Below are 22,135 nucleotides of genomic sequence, written 5' to 3'. Positions count from 1 at the left end.
CTGTTCTGGACGACTGTGTGATCACACTATCCGTAGTAAGACCATTAAACATTCACAAGGCCGTAGGGCCAGACTGATTACCAGGACGTGTACTCGGAGCATGCGCTAACCAACTGGCAAGTGTCTTCACTGACATTTTCAACCTGTCCCTGACAGTGTCTGTAATACCTACATGTTTCAGGCAGACCACAATAGTCCCTGTGCCCAAGAACTCCAAGGTAACCTGCCTAAATGACTACTGACCTGTAGCACTCACGTCTGTAGTCATGAAGTGCTTTAAAAGACTGGTCATGGATGACATCAACACCATCATCCCAGAAACCCAAGACCCACTCCAATTCGCATACCGCCCCAACAGATCCACAAATAACACAATCTCCATTGCACCCAACACTGCCCTTTCCCACCTGGAGAAAAAAAACACCTACGTGAGAATGCTGTTCATTGACTACAGCTCAGCGTTCAATACCATAGTGCCCACGAAGCTCATCACTAAGCTAAGGACCCTGGGACTGAACACCTCCCTTTGCAACTGGATTCTGGACTTCCTGACGGGCCGCCCCCAGGTGGTAAGTGTAGGCAACAACACATCTGCCACGCTGATCCTCAACACGGGGGCCTCTCAGGGTTGCATGTTTATTCCCCTCCTGTACTCCCTGTTCACCCATGACTGTGTGGCCAAGCACGACTCCAACGCCATCATTAAGTTTGCCAACGACACAACAATGGTAGGCCTGATCACCGACAACGATGCGACGGCCTATAGGGAGGAGGTCAGAGACCTGGCAGTGTGGTGCCAGGACACCATCTTCCTCAACGTGATCAAGACAAAGGAAATGATCGTGGACTACAGGGAAAGGGGTGCCGAGCACGCCCCCATTCAAATCGACAGGGCTGTAGTGGAGCAGGTTAGGAACTTCAAGTTCCTTGGTGTCCACATCACCGACAAACTATCATGGTCCAAACACACCAAGACAGTCGTGAAGAGGGCACTACAACGCATATTCCCCCCAGGAGACTGAAAAGATTTGGCATGGGTCCACAAATCCTCAAGAAGTTCTACAGCTGCACCATCGAGAGCATCCTGACTGGTTGCATCACCGCCTGGTATGTCAACTGCTCGGCCTCCGACCAGAAGGCCCGTACATCACTGGGGCTAAGCTTCCTGCCATCCAAGGCCCTAAATATTGCCAAAGACTACAGCCACCCTAGTTATAGACTGTTCTCTCTGCTAACACACGGCATGCGGTACCTGAGCGCCAAATCTAGGTCCAAAAGGCTTTTTAACAGCTTCTACCTCCAAGCCATAAGTCTGCTGAACAGTAAATCAAATGTCCACCCAGACTATTTGCATTGACCCCCCCCCCGCCATTCACTGTTTATTTCCTATGCATTGTCACTTTACCCCTACCTACATGTACATTACCTCAATTACCTTGACTAACCTGTACCTCTGCCTATTGACCTGGTACCGGTAGCCCCTGTATATAGCCTTGTTATTTTGTTACTCTTTTTTTCTTAACTGCATTGTTAGTTAAGGCCTTGTAAGTAAGCATTTCACAGTAAGGTCTAGACCTCGAGGTATTGGGACTTGTCCCCTCCTCTCTGCTGTGTAACCAGTGTCCCGGCCTCCTCTGGGACTGGGAGAGCTTGGCAAGGCAGCCACAGGCAGCACAGCATGGCTAGGCCAGTCCAGTCATTCCTTCAGTCAGAGAGAAGTCAGGGCTGAAAAAATGACACGTGTGGCCTGACCTCGCCTACCCGTAGCAGGCTTCCTCTCGCAGGCTTCCTCTCGCAGGCTTCCTCTCGCAGGCTTCCTCTCACACTGCAACCAGTAGTAGAGCAGCCACGACCAGGCTGGGAGAGGCCTGTAGGGCAGCCACGACCAGGCTGGGAGAGGCCTGTTAGGGCAGCCACGACCAGGCTGGGAGAGGCCTGTCGGGCAGCCACGACCAGGCTGGGAGAGGCCTGTCGGGCAGCCACGACCAGGCTGGGAGAGGCCTATTAGGGCAGCCACGACCAGGCTGGGAGAGGCCTATTAGGGCAGCCACGACCAGGCTGGGAGAGGCCTGTTAGAGCAGCCACGACCAGGCTGGGAGAGGCCTGTAGGGCAGCCACGACCAGGCTGGGAGAGGCCTATTAGAGCAGCCACGACCAGGCTGGGAGAGGCCTGTTAGGGGCAGCCACGACCAGGCTGGGAGAGGCCTGTTAGGGCAGCCACGACCAGGCTGGGAGAGGCCTGTTAGGGCAGCCACGACCAGGCTGAGAGAGGCCTGTAGGGCAGCCACGACCAGGCTGGGAGAGGCCTGTTAGGGCAGCCACGACCAGGCTGGGAGAGGCCTGTTGGGCAGCCACGACCAGGCTGGGAGAGGCCTGTAGGGCAGCCACGACCAGGCTGGGAGAGGCCTGTTAGGGCAGCCACGACCAGGCTGGGAGAGGCCTGTTAGGGCAGCCACGACCAGGCTGGGAGAGGCCTGTTAGGGCAGCCACGACCAGGCTGGGAGAGGCCTGTTAGGGCAGCCACGACCAGGCTGGGAGAGGCCTGTTAGGGCAGCCACGACCAGGCTGGGAGAGGCCTGTTAGGGCAGCCACGACCAGGCTGGGAGAGGCCTGTTAGGGCAGCCACGACCAGGCTGGGAGAGGCCTGTTGGGGCAGCCACGACCAGGCTGGGAGAGGCCTGTTAGGGCAGCCACGACCAGGCTGGGAGAGGCCTGTTACGGCAGCCACGACCAGGCTGGGAGAGGCCTGTTAGGGCAGCCACGACCAGGCTGGGAGAGGCCTGTTAGGGCAGCCACGACCAGGCTGGGAGAGGCCTGTTAGGGCAGCCACGACCAGGCTGGGAGAGGCCTGTTAGGGCAGCCACGACCAGGCTGGGAGAGGCCTGTTAGGGCAGCCACGACCAGGCTGGGAGAGACGAGGCCCACCTCAGGAGGCTCTGGTCTGGGCTAGAGCCATCTTTCTCTGCAGCTTCTTTTGCAGGGGCTAAGCAGTGTTAGAGAAGGAGACACTGGCTCTGCAGACATCCCTGAAGCAGCCAGCCTGTGAATTAAGCACATATTGCCAGTGTCAGTCCTGGCTCAGAGCCAACACTGAGAAAAGCTGAACAAGGCATGTGGAGTGCTTGGACCGAAACAGCTTTGATGCCTGGGATCTTCTTAGAGAAAGAAAAATGTTACGATCATGTTTCATCATTTTTTTTGTGTTTTATTAGGATCTCCATTAGCTGTTGCAAAAGCAGACGCTACTCTTCCTGAAACATGAAACATCATAATACAGAACATTAATAGACAAGAACAGCTCAAGGACAGAACTACATACATTTAAAGTGGCGCAGCGGTCTAAGGCACTGCATCTCAGTGCTTGAAGCATCACTACAGACACCCTGGTTCGATTCCAGGCTGTATCACAACCGGCCATGATTGGGAGTCCCTTAGGGCGGCGCACAATTGGCCCAGCGTCGTCCGGGTTTGGCCGGTGTAGGCCGTCATTGTAAAAAATAATTTGTTCTTAACTGACATGCCTAGTTAAATAAAGGTTAAGTAAAATAAAAATATAAAAAGCTAAGATGATTGAAACAGCATGTTGCAGCTGAAAAACACACCGGACCAGGATTTTTGAAAACATCAGCAATTTGGCTACGTTGCCAAAGAAACGGTATGATTTATTGCCTGATTGATTGTGAGTGTCCGCCCTGTACTGAAAACCACCCACACTAAGCTCTGAATAAGGAAAATCAGCATCATGGCTTGTCCTGCGCCCATGTTCTTTGAGATGTTCTTTGTGGGGGCGTGTGTGTCGTACAGCAGCCAAGCTTCTTCCTCCCAGTGATAACAGCATGGGGGCTGGCTAGCGATGGATGAAACATAATGTCATCTAAGCCCTTTCGCTCTGCTTCTATGTTGTTGCTCAAGAGAACTGGAGACACTTGATGTTTCCGATATTACTTAGAGTAGGCTCGTTAGATTGAAAGATTGGTGAGTGTTTAGAGTAGAAGAGGAACACCTGATTTCCTGTTTGTGTTCCGCATCAAATAATGATCTATTGTCCACTGCTGTTAGAAATGGAGTTATAGGTTTGTACTTTCCATCACAGGTTCTCAGGCCAGTAAAGCTTCGGTGTAAAATATTATACATGTAAATGGCCAAACGTATAGATATTTATTGACATTCACTTGGTAAGACATTATCTGTGTTCCTGGCTGTTCCATTAATGCTAGGCTCCTCTCTACTGCACACTGTACTACAGTAACAAGGCTGGGTGCACACAGTGAAGTGAGCCCGGTCTGCAGCAGTAAGCTTAGCTGTCTGACTGCAGGCTGGGGAAGGCTGGGGAAGGCTCAGGGCATGCCTCTGTTGGTTATTCTCTGAGCACGCCGTACAGAGATCTTTTTATCCTTCCCTGGTATAGCTGGCACTTTGCAGTCTCTTAGGTCTACCTCAGCCTTGATGTAGCGGTTTGATTCCATCATCTATAAGTGACAGGCCACATAATCTTTTTGGCTGATTTGATTGATACCTCCCCTGTTCTTTCTTTACTTCTCTCTCTCCCCCTCTCTCTCTTACCTTCTCTCTGTCTTCCCTTCTGTCTCCCTCCATGTGACCCTGGCGACCTCCAGTTCCTGAGGGAGGACCTGAACTACCACGATCCCAAAGCTAAGCACAACAGTTTCCACGGAGACGACCAGTTCATCAGTGTGGAAGACTTGTGGAATACCTGGAAGGGTTCTGAAGGTGCTGGAACTTCGCTCTAACTAACACCGTGGTGTTACAGGAGCCTCCCGCTCTGTCTCTGCTCTCTACAGGCTAGCAGTACAAACAAGCCTCCCCTCCAGGCATGCTGTCCCACTTAGTGCATCCGTGTGCATATAAGAGAGTCTCAGACGATGAATCTCTTTCAGTACACTGTGTTCTCCTCTGAGAGCGCTGCTCTGCCCGTCCAACCGTCCTCGTTTGTGGTCTCACTGCTGACTGACACCATGTTAGCTACAGTACCAGTCAAAAGTTTGGACACACCTACTCATTTCAGAGTTCTTCTTCATTTTATACTATTTTCAACATTGTAGAATAATAGTGAAGATATCAAAACTATGAAATAACACATGGAATAATGTAACCAAAAAAGTGATAAACAAATCAAAATATATTTATATTTGAGATTCTTCAAAGTATTCACCCTTTCCCTTGATGACAGCTTTGCACACGTTTGGCATTCTCACAACCAGCTTCATGAGGTAGTCACCTGGAATGCATTTCAATTAACAGGTGTGCCTTGTTAACATTTTATTTGTGGAATTTCTTTCCTTCTTAATGCGTTTGAGCCAATCAGTTGTGTTGTGACAAGGTAGGGGTGGTATACAGAAGATAGCCCTTTTTGTGTACAATTCCATATTATGGCAAGAACAGCTCAAAGGAAAAACAACTGTCCATCATTACTTTAAGACATGAAGGTCAGTCAATACGGAAAATTTCAACAGTCGCAAAAACCATCAAGCGCTATGATGAAACTGGCTCTCATGAGGACCGCCACAGGAAAGGAAGACCCAGAGTTACCTCTGCTGCAGAGGATAAGTTCATTAGAGTTACCAGCCTCAGAAATTGCAGCCCAAATAAATGCTTCAGTTCAGAGTTCAAGTAACAGACATCTCAACATCAACTGTTCAGAGGAGACTGTGTGAATCAGGCCTTCATGGTCAAATTGCTGCAAAGAAACCACCAATAAAGGACACCAATCAGAAGAAGAGACTTGCTTTGGCCATGAAACATGAGCAATGGACATTAGACCGGTGGAAATCTGTCCTTTTGGTCTGATGAGTCCAAATTTGAGATTTCTGGTTCCAAATGCCGATTCTTTGTGAGACGCAGATGACATGAACAGATGATCTCCGCATGTGTGGAGCATGGAGGAGGAGGTGTGATGGTGTGGGGGCACTTTGCTGGTGACGCTGTCTGTGATTTATTTAGAATTCAAAGCACGCTTAACCAGCATGGCTACCACAGCATTCTGCAGTGATACACCATCCCATCTGGTTTGCGCTTAGTAGGACTATCATTTGTTTTTCAACAGGACAATGAACCAACACCTCCAGCCTGTGTAAGGGCTATTTGACCAATGAGAGTGATGGAGTGCTGCATCAGATGACCTGACCTCCACAATCACCTGACCTCAACTCAATTGAGATGAGTTGGGCCACAGAGTGAAGGAAAAGCAGCTAACAAGTGCACAGCATATGTGGGAACTCCTTCAAGACTGTTGGAAAAGCATTCCAGGTGAAGTTGGTTGAGAGAATGCTACGAGTGTGCAAAGCTGTCATCAAGGCAAAGGCTGGCTACTTTGGGGAATCTAAAATATATTTTCATTTAACACTTTTGGTTACTGCAGGATTCCATATGTCTTATTTCATAGTGTTGATATCTTCACCATTCTACAATGTAGAAAATAGTAAAAATAAAGAAAATCCCTTGAATGAGTAGGTGTGTCCAAACTTTTGACTGGTACTGTATATCAGAACTCTTCCCTGCTGTTCTGAGCCTCCCTGTGCTTTGTACTGTCTGTTTTAAAGTACTGTGTTGTTTTTACATTTGTATCATCAGTAATTAGATTTGGATTGAAAGCTTAGATTTTCTGTCTGGTTACTGTATAGGTAAGGGAGAGTATTTTCTCAGCCTCTCTGCACTTAGGCTGCCCAGCCAGAGTAGTCAAACGTGCCAATTGGTATGTCATCATTGTCAAGTGAAGTGCAGACCACTTAGCAGCTCAAGCATCCTAGCAGAGGGTGATCAGTGTACCTGTCATCAGAACACACACACACACACACACACACACACACACACACACACACACACACACACACAGAGAGAGAGATAACAACCATCCACACTGATGTACCAGCTACGCCTCCCTCTCCTTGACCTGCTGGCATTACACTCACTACTCTTTGTCCCTTACCCCTCCTTCCTTCCTCCCTCTCTCTTTATCTGTCTCTCTCATTCCACCCTCCCCTCTCCCTACCTCTCTTCTGTCCACCATCTCTCCAACCCCCCCCCTCCCGTTTCCCTCTCTGGTTGTGTCTGAGTCTCTGCATTGCAGCTTCCTGTCAGGGGGTGCTCAGAGCGGAGGTTTGGAGCCAGGAAACTGCAGAAGCACATTAACCCAGCTAGCTAGTCGGCCTGAACCCACACAAAACCTCACTGCTGCTGACTCCCTGCCAGTCCGTCTCCCTTCCTCTGGCTTTTATTGAGAGATGGCCAACGTGTGTAGTTACATTTAAGTGTGTTATGATAGAGGATACCTCTAAGGGTTTTTGGATACACTCGTCTCACGGCGACACTCATAAATTATAAAGCGGAGTCAAATGTTCTCTCTCTGTGTGTGGGTATGCGTTGGCTCAATGTTGGCATTTAACCAGTGATGGAAATTACTGAGGCTGAAACGGTCTTTAGAGAGAGTTGAGAAGCAAGGATAGTGTGGTAATTTCATGTTTGTGTATTGCAGTGTACAATTGGACAGTGGACGATGTGGTGTTGTGGCTCACCCACGTGGAGCTGCCGCAGTATGTGGATGCCTTCCGCAAGATGCACTTCAACGGCACTATCATGCCCAGGTAAATTAACCCACAGGGTCCTTCCTACCAACCCTCCTATTCTCTCTCTCTCTCTCTTCCCCAATCTACCTTTAACTGCACTGTAGAGTCTCAATCTGTCTGTTTCTGTCAGGCTGGCTGTGAAGAACGCCACTCTGACAGTGTCCATTCTGAAGATGCTGGATCGCAGCCATGTTCAGAAGCTGCAGCTCAAGGCCTTGGACACTGTGCTGTTCGGAGCCCCACTCAGTAAGTGGATTACTTTTATTTATTTTTTTACAATTACATTACCTATTAGTGTTAGTAGTGTGTTTATCTTTCACCCAGACCGATAAAGGAGGATTTCTGTTGGATACTGAAGCGACTGTTTGTGAATGTAATTCTAAGAGGAAGAACAGTGTCTGTTCTGTTTGTCTCTCCAAAGAGAGACAGTTTGTAAAAAAACAACTCCAAAATGTGTTCATTAGTGTCAAGCAGCAGCTTGGCGGCGCTGGAAAATCTGTTATCAAGTTTTAATGTCACATGCACCAGTTTAAATGTCCTTATTGCAAGCTATAAACCCAACCATGCAGTAACCAAGAACAACGTAATACTAAAAATAACGTAAGGTACAACAAAAATAAGAAATAAGCCCCTCCCCCCTATGTTTTAGTTAATCATTTGGACTACCTGCAGTCAGCCTTCTTGCTGCAGCACAGAATACAGTGAATCAGTATGATCCATTTAAATTCTGCTACAATGATAAATAACATCATTTTATGAGTATCACCAGGGTTACTCTGAGGCCAGAAACCACCATGCTTTCCCCTAAAGTAAGTGAAGCCCTCGTTAGAAAGGCTATTCTGTGGTGCTCTGTGTGCCATACCAAAAGCTTTTCCAGCCTCAGCAGAGAGAGAGCTTTACTATTAAAGAGGAAGTGAGTTGATGCTCAGGCTGAGCTACTCTGTATTCTAGGCACACACCTTTGGCGCACTGAGACACATACAACACCTGTAGGACCCTATAACATCACACCTCTGGTACACTGAGACACACCACACCTGTAGGATCCTATAAAATCACACCTCTGGTACACTGAGACACACAACACCTGTAGGACCCTATAACATCACACCTCTGGTACACTGAGACACACCACACCTGTAGGATCCTATAAAATCACACCTCTGGTACACTGAGACACACCACACCTGTAGGATCCTATAACATCACACCTCTGGTACACTGAGACACACCACACCTGTAGGATCCTATAAAATCACACCTCTGGTACACTGAGACACACCACACCTGTAGGATCCTATAACATCACACCTCTGGTACACTGAGACACACCACACCTGTAGGATCCTATAACATCACACCTCTGGTACACTGAGACACACCACACCTGTAGGATCCTATAACATCACACCTCTGGTACACTGAGACACACCACACCTGTAGGACCCTATAAAATCACACCTCTGGTACACTGAGACACACCACACCTGTAGGACCCTATAAAATCACACCTCTGGTACACTGAGACACACCACACCTGTAGGATCCTATAACATCACACCTCTGGTACACTGAGACACACCACACCTGTAGGATCCTATAACATCACACCTCTGGTACACTGAGACACACCACACCTGTAGGATCCTATAACATCACACCTCTGGTACACTGAGACACACCACACCTGTAGGACCCTATAACATCACACCTCTGGTACACTGAGACACACCACACCTGTAGGACCCTATAACATCACACCTCTGGTACACTGAGACACACCACACCTGTAGGACCCTATAACATCACACCTCTGGTACACTGAGACACACCACACCTGTAGGATCCTATAACATCACACCTCTGGTACACTGAGACACACCACACCTGTAGGATCCTATAACATCACACCTCTGGTACACTGAGACACCACACCTGTAGGATCCTATAACATCACACCTCTGGTACACTGAGACACACCACACCTGTAGGATCCTATAACATCACACCTCTGGTACACTGAGACACACCACACCTGTAGGATCCTATAAAATCACACCTCTGGTACACTGAGACACATCACACCTCTGGTACACTGAGACACACCACACCTGTAGGATCCTATAAAATCACACCTCTGGTACACTGAGACACATCACACCTCTGGTACACTGAGACACACCACACCTGTAGGATCCTATAACATCACACCTCTGGTACACTGAGACACACCACACCTGTAGGATCCTATAAAATCACACCTCTGGTACACTGAGACACACCACACCTGTAGGATCCTATAACATCACACCTCTGGTACACTGAGACACACCACACCTGTAGGATCCTATAACATCACACCTCTGGTACACTGAGACACACCACACCTGTAGGATCCTATAACATCACACCTCTGGTACACTGAGACACACCACACCTGTAGGATCCTATAACATCACACCTCTGGTACACTGAGACACACCACACCTGTAGGATCCTATAACATCACACCTCTGGTACACTGAGACACACCACACCTGTAGGACCCTATAAAATTACACCTCTGGTACACTGAGACACACCACACCTGTAGGATCCTATAACATCACACCTCTGGTACACTGAGACATATCAAATCAAATGTATTTATATAGCCCTTCGTACATAAGCTGATATCTCAAAGTGCTGTACAGAAACCCAGCCTAAAACCCCAAACAGCAAGCAATGCATGTGAAAGAAGCACGGTGGCTAGGAAAAACTCCCTAGGATAAACTCCCTAGAAAGGCCAAAAACCTAGGAAGAAACCTAGAGAGGAACCAGGCTATGAGGGGTGGCCAGTCCTCTTCTGGCTGTGCCGGGTAGATATTATAACAGAACATGGTCAAGATGTTAAAATGTTCATAAATGACCAGCATGGTCAAATAATAATAATCATAGTAGTTGTCGAGGGTGCAACAAGCACGTCCGGTGAACAGGTCAGGGTTCCATAGCCGCAGGCAGAACAGTTGAAACTGGAGCAGCTGCATGGCCAGGTGGACTGGGGACAGCAAGGAGTCATCATGCCAGGTGTAGTCCTGAGGCATGGTCCTAGGGCTCAGGTCCTCCGAAAGAAAGAAAGAAAGAGAGAATTAGAGAGAGCATATTTAAATTCACACAGGACACTGGATAAGACGAGAAATACTCCAGATGTAACAGACTGACCCTAGCCCCCCGACACATAAACTACTGCAGCATAAATACTGGAGGCTGAGACAGGAGGGATCAGGAGACACTGTGGCCCCATCCGATGAAACCCCCCGGACAGGGCCAAACAGGCAGGATATAACCCCACCCACTTTGCCAAAGCACAGCCCTCACACCACTAGAGGGATGTCTCCAACCACCAACTTACCGTCCTAAGACGAGGCCGAGTATAGCCCACAAAGATCTCCGCCACGGCACAACCCAAGGGTGGGGGGGGGGTGGGGCGCCAACCCAGACAGGAAGACCACGTCAGTGACTCAGCCCACTCAAGTGACGCACCCCTCCCATGGACGGCATGGAAGAACACCAGTACGCCAGTGACTCAGCCCCTGTAATAGGGTTAGAGGCAGAGCATCCCAGTGGAGAGAGGGGAACCGGAAAGGCATAGACAGCAAGGGCGGTTCGTTGCTCCAGCCTTTCCGTTCACCTTCACACTCCTGGGCCAGACTATACTTAATCATAGGACCTACTGAAGAGATAAGTCTTCAGTAAAGCCTTAAAGGTTGAGACTGAGTCTGCGTCTCTCACATGGGTAGGCAGACCATTCCATAAAAATGGAGCTCTATAGGAGAAAGCCCTACCTCCAGCCGTTTGCTTAGAAATTCTAGGGACAATTAGGAGGCCTGCGTCTTGTGACCGTAGCGTACGTGTAGGTATGTACGGCAGGACCAAATCGGAAAGATAGGTAGGAGCAAGCCCATGTAATGCTTCGTAGGTTAGCAGTAAAACCTTGAAATCAGCCCTTGCCTTACCAGGAAGCCAGTGTAGGGAGGCTAGCACTGGAGTAATATGATCAAATTTTTTGGTTCTAGTCAGGATTCTAGAAGCCGTATTTAGCACTAACTGAAGTTTATTTAGTGCTTTATCCGGGTAGCCGGAAAGTAGAGCATTGCAGTAGTCCAGCCTAGAAGTAACAAAAGCATGGATTAATTTTTCTGCGTCATTTTTGGACAGAAAGTTTCTGATTTTTGCAATGTTACGTAGATGGAAAAAAGCTGTCCTTGAAACAGTCTTGATATGTTCTTCAAAAGAGAGATCAGGGTCCAGAGTAACGCCGAGGTCCTTCACAGTTTTATTTGAGACGACTGTACAACCATCCAGATTAATTGTCAGATTCAACAGAAGATCTCTTTGTTTCTTGGGACCTAGAACAAGCATCTCTGTTTTGTCCGAGTTTAAAAGTAGAACGTTTGCAGCCATCCACTTCTTTATGTCTGAAACACAGGCTTCTAGCGAGGGCAATTTTGGGGCTTCACCATGTTTCATTGAAATGTACAGCTGTGTGTCGTCCGCATAGCAGTGAAATTTAACATTATGTTTTCGAATGACATCCCCAAGAGGTAAAATATATATAGTGAAAACAATAGTGGTCCTAAAACGGAACCTTGAGGAACACCGAAATTTACAATTGATTTGTCAGAGGATAAACCATTCACAGAGACAAACTGATATCTTTCCGACAGATAAGATCTAAACCAGGCCAGAACTTGTCCATGTAGACCAATTTGGGTTTCCAATCTCTCCAAAAGAATGTGGTGATCGATGGTATCAAAAGCGGCACTAAGATCTAGGAGCACGAGAACAGATGCAGAGCCTCGGTCTGACGTCATTAAAAGGTCATTTACCACCTTCACAAGTGCAGTCTCAGTGCTATGATGGGGTCTAAAACCAGACTGAAGCGTTTCGTATACATTGTTTGTCTTCAGGAAGGCAGTGAGTTGCTGTGCAACAGCTTTTTCTCAAATTTTTGAGAGGAATGGAAGATTCGATATAGGCCGATTAGTTTTTTATAATTTCTGGGTCAAGATTCGGCTTTTTCAAGAGAGGCTTTATTACTGGCACTTTTAGTGAGCTTGGTACACATCCGGTGGATAGAGAGCCGTTTATTATGTTCAACATAGGAGGGCCAAGCACAGGAAGCAGCTCTTTCAGTAGTTTAGTTGGAATAGGGTCCAGTATGCAGCTTGAGGGTTTGGAGGCCATGATTATTTTCATCATTGTGTCAAGAGATATAGTACTAAAACACTTTAGTATCTCCCTTGATCCTAGGTCCTGGAAGAGTTGTGTAGACTCAGGACAATGGAGCTTTGGAGGAATACCCAGATTTAAAGAGGAGTCCGTAATTTGCTTTCTAATGATCATGATCTTTTCCTCAAAGAAGTTCACACCACACCTGTAGGATCCTATAAAATCGCTTTTGTGGACAGAATCATTGAATCCAGACATGGAATTCAATAATAAATGTATTGAACTTATTAGAAAATGAATTTGCCCAAGATAATCATAAGACAAAATGCATCAGTGATTCATATATTCCTGTAACTTTTTGAAACAGCACAGGAATTCCCCTGTCTGTGTGTATGTCTACTTTGTGTAGCCGTTAGCGATGATGCTAATGATAACTATCTTCTGGTAGAGATGGAAAGGCTTTCTCAAAAACCTTCTCAATTAAATGTTAACTACAAAGTAGCCTGCCTGGCAGAATGACATCAGGATTATTTTCCTCAATCCAGTGGCCATTTGTTTTGCCAACTCTGAAATCACATGAGTGATGCAGGAACATTGCTAACCAAACAACGGTCTCTTGCTTGTGCACACTTTCATTAATGAGGTGCATGTCCTACCCTGGCACTAAGTCCTACCAGTTATGCAGTTAAAAGCACTTGCACTGTGCGAAAGCCCTTAGACAAGATAGGAAACAGAACACGTCCGTTGTAGTTATGTGGAGCATGATTAGTCATTCCCACAGCAACCCTGGGCCTGGTTAAGCAGGAAACACGCAGCAGTTGGTTCCTGACAGCTATCTCACAGTGACATACTTCTGCATGCTGTAACAACCTCTAGTCCCCAGGGGCTGCTGCTGTATCAGTGGTTGGTAGACACACCAGTTTCCCCCGTTTTTGTTTTCCTACTGGAAATGTATGGCATTCTGTTGGTCATTCCCTGTCAGACTGGCCCTGGGGCTTGGGAGAACCTGCTCATGTCGTGTCACCACCAGATGGTTCCTGGGAATCGTACCAGTGGGTTAGCCCTGGGGAGGGAAGGAGAACCTGATGTCTCACATTCTGGGGCTGCAGTGTGTGTGTGTGTGTGTGTGTGTGTGTGTGTGTGTGTGTGTGTGTGTGTGTGTGTGTGTGTGTGTGTGTGTGTGTGTGTGTGTGTGTGTTTCACTATACTTGTGGGGACCAGAAGTCTTCACAAGAATAGTCAACAAACAACAATTTGGGAAAATAAGATGTTGAATGGGACTGAATTGTGTGTCCCCACAAGGTTACTTATACAAGACTGTCTTTTTTTGCCTGATTCCGTTTTCTCAGTATTTCCCCAGTTTTTATTTTTTTAATCTTTTTTTTCTGGTTTTGCCTCTCAAAATCACACTTAACAAAATTGGATGTTCTATTTTTATTTTTTTATTTTTCTAACTCTACAACAATGCTTAAACCACATCAGGAGACAAGAATCCCTGGTCAGATTATGTAAGGAAACCAGAATATGAATGTGCCCTAGGCCTTCCTCTGGCCTTGAAGTTCTGTCTGCTCTGCTCTCCATACTAGAGAAAGAAGAGGACACTGTGCAGGGGGGAAGAAAGAGTCGGGGGGAGAAGAGGTGGGGGTGTTAGGGGAAAGGGGGGGATTTGGGTTGTTTTATAGGAAGGTTGCAGCAGGATAAGGGAGCGTTAGGGGTCTGTGTCTGGCATGTTTCATTGTGCGTGTGTTTAGTGAAGAGTCTCAGCTGGAGGAAGAGAAGAGGTCGTCTGGAGATGACAGCCCGAGCCTGAAGCCACAGGTCCTGCTGATAGTCCCACAGACTGGCTGTGCACGGCAGCAGCACTTTAAGACACATTTCACAATGGGCCCCATCAAAAATGGACACTTCTCCTTGTCTTAATGGCTGACGCATTTACCAAAGTGGACCCATTCCACAGCCCTTTTTCACAACCTATTACATGCAACTGGACTGTTTACCTGACGGAGAACCGAGAAAGACCGGTTTGAGCCAAGTTGTTCCCAGTCTAATGGTCAGTTAGACATGTCACTTTGGACTTTCTAGCCAACATTCCTGCTAATCAGCGACGTGTTTTCAGACAAAGAAAAAGCTAATGGATTGTGTTAGCTAGAGGAAAAGACCTACGGGTATCTGCCAAAAATTCCATCATTTGGTGTTTTGTTGTTGATGGTGGTGGAAAACTCTGTCTCAGGCGTGCTCCAGAATCTCCCATAAGTGTTCAATTGTGTTGAGATCTGGTGACAGACACACACACACCTTAATGAGACCAGTCTTTCAAAGTCACTGAGATCTCTTCTAGCCATAGTAGCCAAAATAATGGGAACTGGGCATTTATATACATGACCCTAAGCATGATGTAATGTTAACTGCTTATTTAACTCTTGGAACCACACTTGCTTTCAATATACTTTGTATCCCTCATTTACTGAAGGGTTTCCTTATTCTGGTACTTACCCGTTTAATTCTGGCAGTTGCCCGTTTAATTCTGGCAGTTGCCCGTTTTATTCTGGCAGTTGCCCGTTTTATTCTGGCAGTTGCCCGTTTTATTCTGGCCGTTACCTGTGCCTGTTTGTGTGTGTTGAACTGGTTGTATTCAACCACCAGTAATTGAACTGTAGCAACAGAAGATGCAAATGATTTAGTTGAGGATGTCCATAGGGATCAGATATTTCTCTGCAGTGTCTGGCCTTCCACAGATGAAGAGTTGGATTCTGATGCTGCAGACCCAAACAAATTGATAGCGAAGATGCTGAAATTCAATATCATGACAGCAATGCGAGAGGGAGTTGTTTTCCTGCGGGAAGGAACGGATGATTGGCCTGATGTATATTAGATAATAATAATATTAGAAACCATGTTATTTCTCCTGTGTGTTGGACATAAGACTGTAAAATCAACAGCAAATCAGCATAGTGATTTTTAATTTAGGAAAATCTGTTCCCAAGTATTCCCATGAATAAATAGAGGAAAATGTGATCGTATCCCATTGTAATCAAGGTTTGAAATTGTTCAGTTTTGATCAAATACTATATCTGTTTGGGATTATAGTGGTAAATGTACAAATGATTTAGAACTATGTTCCGGCCCCCGAACATCCGCTCAAGGAAAGATCGGCCCAGGGCTGAGTGTAATTGGGGACCCCTGCCCTAGAGCTTTATAAGGGAAAGGGCTTGGCCACCGTCATGTGGTTCACCTTGTTGATGTAACGCTGGTCTGACACCAGTCTAGTCATAAATGTTCTTCACTATCCGGCCAAGTTCTGCTGTTAATGGCCAACTGTGTTTGTACTGGATTGTGTAGACAAGGCTACAAGAGCCCACACACACAGCTCTTGACTGATGACCGAGGGAAAGAAAACATTGCCGTCCTAATGAGCACATAACCATGCATCATTACTCTACATCAATAACCTATGTCGGTGACATGAAAGGAAGCCTTGTGTCAGTGTGGAGGTTGTTTTTCTGTGAGGCGAAGGGAGGTCTTTTGTTCCTTGTCAATAACAGCCAGCCGAGAGAGCTTAGTGCGTAAGGCTTGTTTGTAAGTTGGCACGCCCTCTATGCGCCTGTATAGAGAGATGCCAGGCCCAGGCTTTAGCTCACACTCCACTTCCTCTTTTGTTTCACTCCAGGACATAAGTGCTGTGCTTGCTAAGAGGTCATGCTATGTGTTAGCTCAGATCTTGTCCCTTTACAGGCCCTACGACGGCTCGGCTTTCACAGCTTTAAGAGAATGGGCTTTGCAGTCTTCATCTCTCTGTGCTTTAAGGATGATTGATGGATCACGTCTAAGGCCTCTTGGCTGATTTTACATGAGGGTTAGTTGCTGCCTGCCTGGTTGGCGTGCTGGCAGTGACTGTGAGGAATGGGACTGTTCTGAATCCATTAGGATGGCAACATTATGACAGAGGACATTCACACCTCTCTACACGGGCCGAACCGTTCGCCCCCAGAGGACAGGAAGGGTTAAGACCGAGGTTGCTGGGGCTTTGATTCGTCGCCTCTCATGTAAATAGTGCGTTAATCTGCCTTTACCTTGGTCTTTTAGCCTGGTGCCTCCTCAACGCAACCCAACAACTACCGCACATCTCTCTTGGAGAGACCTCGCCACAGTACCATGACTTGAGTTCATTCAGTTTCACACACTTTCACAACATTAGTTCACCACCAATGAATTTTGCTGGATGAAGGGACAATCCGAAAACAATATGTACTCTTTTTATGTCTCCGCATCCAGTATGAAGGAGGTTAAAGAGTTTTGCGAGCCAATGCTAAATAGCTTTAGCGCAATGTTGGAAGCCTATGGTATCTGCTAGCATACTAGCTGTTACCATAAACTTACAATCTTTGCGCTAACGCTAGGGGAAGGACATAAAGGTCTTCATTGCCAAAATCCTGAAGTATACCTTTAACCTAACACTTTTCTCTCTCCCCAGTGAACACTCATAACCACCTGAAGGACTTCATGCTGGTGGTGTCCATAGTGATCGGCATTGGAGGCTGCTGGTTCGCCTACATCCAGAACCGCTACTCCAAGGACCACATGAAGAAGATGATGACTGACCTGGATGGCCTACAGAGGGCTGAGCAGAGCCTGCATGATCTGCAGAAGAAGTGAGTTTGTCTTTCCCTTCAGCCCATAGAAGTAGTGACTCTGAATGATGTCGTTATCCACTGGCTTGACGTCGTGGTGGCTTGACGTGTTCATTTAGTCAGGAATTGGCAGAGTAAACACGTTTTTCAGGTGTGTCATTTTGAAGCCACTCCATGATACAACAGAAACAGGAAGTGAAGGTTTAACTGGGCTGAAGCCATCAGTTGAGTTCCTCATTCAGAGCTCATTCTAGAGATTGTTGCAGTCATTATGCAAGAGGACAAAATATCCTGTCCGCACATTGTGGAACTGTTCTCTGGAATACCATTGAAGTTTCTCTGAAGTAAGTTTCACAGCTGATCACAAGAGGGACTTGGTATCTGTCCATGGAAATATTTTTTTATGATTATTCTGCAAACACCTTTTGAAATCTGAGCTAGCATATGGCTCTCTCTAAGCTTCTGTCCTGGTTCTGTCACTATAGAGCTCAACTCCCCTTCCTCCTCTGTGACCCTCTCTCTCTATCCTGGTTCTGTCACTATAGAGCTCAACTCCCCTTCCTCCTCTGTGACCCTCTCTCTCTGTCCTGGTTCTGTCACTACAGAGCTCAACTCCCCTTCCTCCTCTGTGACCCTCTCTCTCTGTCCTGGTTCTGTCACTACAGAGCTCAACTCCCCTTCCTCCTCTGTGACCCTCTCTCTCTGTCCTGGTTCTGTCACTACAGAGCTCAACTCCCCTTCCTCCTCTGTGACCCTCTCTCTCTGTCCTGGTTCTGTCACTACAGAGCTCAACTCCCCTTCCTCCTCTGTGACCCTCTCTCTCTGTCCTGGTTCTGTCACTACAGAGCTCAACTCCCCTTCCTCCTCTGTGACCCTCTCTCTCTGTCCTGGTTCTGTCACTACAGAGCTCAACTCCCCTTCCTCCTCTGTGACCCTCTCTCTCTGTCCTGGTTCTGTCACTACAGAGCTCAACTCCCCTTCCTCCTCTGTGACCCTCTCTCTCTGTCCTGGTTCTGTCACTACAGAGCTCAACTCCCCTTCCTCTTCTGTGACCCTCTCTCTCTGTCCTGGTTCTGTCACTACAGAGCTCAACTCCCCTTCCTCCTCTGTGACCCTCTCTCTCTGTCCTGGTTCTGTCACTACAGAGCTCAACTCCCCTTCCTCCTCTGTGACCCTCTCTCTCTGTCCTGGTTCTGTCACTACAGAGCTCCACTCCCCTTCCTCCTCTGTGACCCTCTCTCTCTGTCCTGGTTCTGTCACTACAGAGCTCAACTCCCCTTCCTCCTCTGTGACCCTCTCTCTCTGTCCTGGTTCTGTCACTACAGAGCTCAACTCCCCTTCCTCCTCTGTGACCCTCTCTCTCTGTCCTGGTTCTGTCACTACAGAGCTCAACTCCCCTTCCTCCTCTGTGACCCTCTCTCTCTGTCCTGGTTCTGTCACTACAGAGCTCCACTCCCCTTCCTCCTCTGTGACCCTCTCTCTCTGTCCTGGTTCTGTCACTACAGAGCTCAACTCCCCTTCCTCCTCTGTGACCCTCTCTCTCTGTCCTGGTTCTGTCACTACAGAGCTCCACTCCCCTTCCTCCTCTGTGACCCTCTCTCTCTGTCCTGGTTCTGTCACTACAGAGCTCCACTCCCCTTCCTCCTCTGTGACCCTCTCTCTCTGTCCTGGTTCTGTCACTACAGAGCTCCACTCCCCTTCCTCCTCTGTGACCCTCTCTCTCTGTCCTGGTTCTGTCACTACAGAGCTCAACTCCCCTTCCTCCTCTGTGACCCTCTCTCTCTGTCCTGGTTCTGTCACTACAGAGCTCAACTCCCCTTCCTCCTCTGTGACCCTCTCTCTCTGTCCTGGTTCTGTCACTACAGAGCTCAACTCCCCTTCCTCTTCTGTGACCCTCTCTCTCTGTCCTGGTTCTGTCACTACAGAGCTCAACTCCCCTTCCTCCTCTGTGACCCTCTCTCTCTGTCCTGGTTCTGTCACTACAGAGCTCAACTCCCCCTTCCTCCTCTGTGACCCTCTCTCTCTGTCCTGGTTCTGTCACTACAGAGCTCCACTCCCCTTCCTCCTCTGTGACCCTCTCTCTCTGTCCTGGTTCTGTCACTACAGAGCTCAACTCCCCTTCCTCCTCTGTGACCCTCTCTCTCTGTCCTGGTTCTGTCACTACAGAGCTCAACTCCCCTTCCTCCTCTGTGACCCTCTCTCTCTGTCCTGGTTCTGTCACTACAGAGCTCAACTCCCCTTCCTCCTCTGTGACCCTCTCTCTCTGTCCTGGTTCTGTCACTACAGAGCTCCACTCCCCTTCCTCCTCTGTGACCCTCTCTCTCTGTCCTGGTTCTGTCACTACAGAGCTCAACTCCCCTTCCTCCTCTGTGACCCTCTCTCTCTGTCCTGGTTCTGTCACTACAGAGCTCCACTCCCCTTCCTCCTCTGTCACTACAGTATCACGTCTGTCTCCCACTAGTATTATAGTGCACCACACAGCTGCTTTGGTGGGGTGTGTGTTTGTCGTAACAGGGGAGCAGAAAGTATGTCTCGCAGCACGGTGTATTGTTCCTGTTGAATACAGACCAACTGGCTCATTCTCCATTCTATGGCATGGCGACAAGCCAGGAGGGTAAAAATCTTTCCCTTGGCAGGAGGGTAAAATCTTTCCCTTGGCAGGAGGGTAAAAATCTTTCCCTTGGCAGGAGGGTCAAAATCTTTCCCTTGGCAGGAGGGTCAAAATCTTTCCCTTGGCAGGAGGGTCAAAATCTTTCCCTTGGCAGGAGGGTCAAAATCTTTCCCTTGGCAGGAGGGTCAAAATCTTTCCCTTGGCAGGAGGGTCAAAATCTTTCCCTTGGCAGGAGGGTCAAAATCTTTCCCTTGGCAGGAGGGTCAAAATCTTTCCCTTGGCAGGAGGGTCAAAATCTTTCCCTTGGCAGGAGGGTCAAAATCTTTCCCTTGGCAGGAGGGTCAAAATCTTTCCCTTGGCAGGAGGGTCAAAATCTTTCCCTTGGCAGGAGGGTCAAAATCTTTCCCTTGGCAGGAGGGTCAAAATCTTTCCCTTGGCAGGAGGGTCAAAATCTTTCCCTTGGCAGGAGGTTCAAAATCTTTCCCTTGGCAGGAGGGTCAAAATCTTTCCCTTGGCAGGAGGTTCAAAATCTTTCCCTTGGCAGGAGGTTCAAAATCTTTCCCTTGGCAGGAGGTTCAAAATCTTTCCCTTGGCAGGAGGTTCAAAATCTTTCCCTTGGCAGGAGGTTAAAATCTTTCCCTTGGCAGGAGGTTAAAATCTTTCCCTTGGCAGGAGGTTAAAATCTTTCCCTTGGCAGGAGGGTCAAAATCTTTCCCTTGGCAGGAGGTTCAAAATCTTTCCCTTGGCAGGAGGGTTAAAATCTTTCCCTTGGCAGGAGGTTAAAATTTTCCCCCCCCTGGCAGACAGACTGCTTTGCTGACCACCCCTGTAGTCTAGGCTTGGGCAATGCCACAGTATACGATATAAACAGTTTATTTCGAAATACCGACGGTATGATTTTCAATACCATTTAAAAATGTGCTATGCCACGTTTACGTATAAATATAAGATGTGACAAAATAAATTATATCCAGCTCAGGGCTCCAGCTATTCATTTGGTTTGCTAAGTGGCTAGATGTCAGCTATGCATTTGGTTTGCTAAGTGACTAGATGTCAGCTATGCATTTGGTTTGCTAAGTGACTAGATGTCAGCTATGCATTTGGTTTGCTAAGTGACTAGATGTCAGCTATGCATTTGGTTTGCTAAGTGACTAGGTGTCAGCTATGCATTTGGTTTGCTAAGTGACTAGGTGTCAGCTATGCATTTGGTTTGCTAAGTGACTAGGTGTCAGCTATGCATTTGGTTTGCTAAGTGACTAGATGTCAGCTATGCATTTGGTTTGCTAAGTGGCTAGATGTCAGCTATTCATTTGGTTTTCTAAGTGGCTAGATGTCAGCTATTCATTTGGTTTGCTAAGTGACTAGATGTCAGCTATGCATTTGGTTTGCTAAGTGACTAGGTGTCAGCTATGCATTTGGTTTGCTAAGTGACTAGATGTCAGCTATGCATTTGGTTTGCTAAGTGACTAGGTGTCAGCTATGCATTTGGTTTGCTAAGTGGCTAGATGTCAACATCAAGCTTCTTGGCTTCAGCAGAGACATTCAATCCCTTCCTGGATCAAGATCCCTGTTTCTTAAGTAGTTTTTAGAAATAACGCCTCTTGTGTAATACCGTATAGCCCGGTATGGTACAGAACAATATGACTGTATAAAAACCTGGATACCGCCGTACTGTAGTCTTGCCTTGTCATTTCTGCCATTAGGAATGAACATTTCCATGCTTTCTGCCGCAAGCTTGGAGGTGGGTTATTTTCACATCCTCCCGCTCATTTATGGTTGAGTCATGCTGACTCATACACACACAGTGTCTAGGTCTCTATCCCTGACACAGGTTCCCACTACAACTAACTGACTCCTAAAGTGAGTGTCCTTGACGTAGGCCACAGGAGGCTGCTGAAGGGAGGATGGCTGATAATAATGTCCTGAATGGAGTGATAGAATGGCATCCATGTGAAACCGTGTATTTGATACCATTCCACTAATTCGGGGGGGTCATGAAAAGGGTTGTACCAAAATGTTTGATGTATTAGATTTTTTTTAATTATACTTATGTTTTATTAACAGAAGGGGAGTTAAAACACCTAGTGAACACCTAGTGACAG

The 22,135-nt window shown here is 47.4% G+C and overlaps 1 protein-coding gene across 7 annotated transcripts in view; it reads left to right on the top strand.

Annotated features, from left to right (window-relative positions):
- stim1 (stromal interaction molecule 1) overlaps nucleotides 1-22,135 on the top strand; it is an 80,952-nt gene that overhangs the window by 26,548 nt on the left and 32,269 nt on the right. For all 7 annotated transcript variants that reach the window (XM_045723311.1, XM_045723313.1, XM_045723310.1 and 4 more), the window contains 4 exon segments: nucleotides 4,617-4,731; nucleotides 7,493-7,601; nucleotides 7,714-7,829; nucleotides 17,266-17,443. In XM_045723311.1, coding sequence (XP_045579267.1) covers nucleotides 4,617-4,731; nucleotides 7,493-7,601; nucleotides 7,714-7,829; nucleotides 17,266-17,443 — 518 coding nt within the window.

This window comes from Salmo salar, chromosome ssa09 (genome assembly GCF_905237065.1).
Source record: "Salmo salar chromosome ssa09, Ssal_v3.1, whole genome shotgun sequence".
Taxonomy (NCBI): domain Eukaryota; kingdom Metazoa; phylum Chordata; class Actinopteri; order Salmoniformes; family Salmonidae; genus Salmo; species Salmo salar.
Note: the sequence above shows the minus strand (reverse complement) of the source record. Positions and strands in the feature narration are given on the sequence as shown.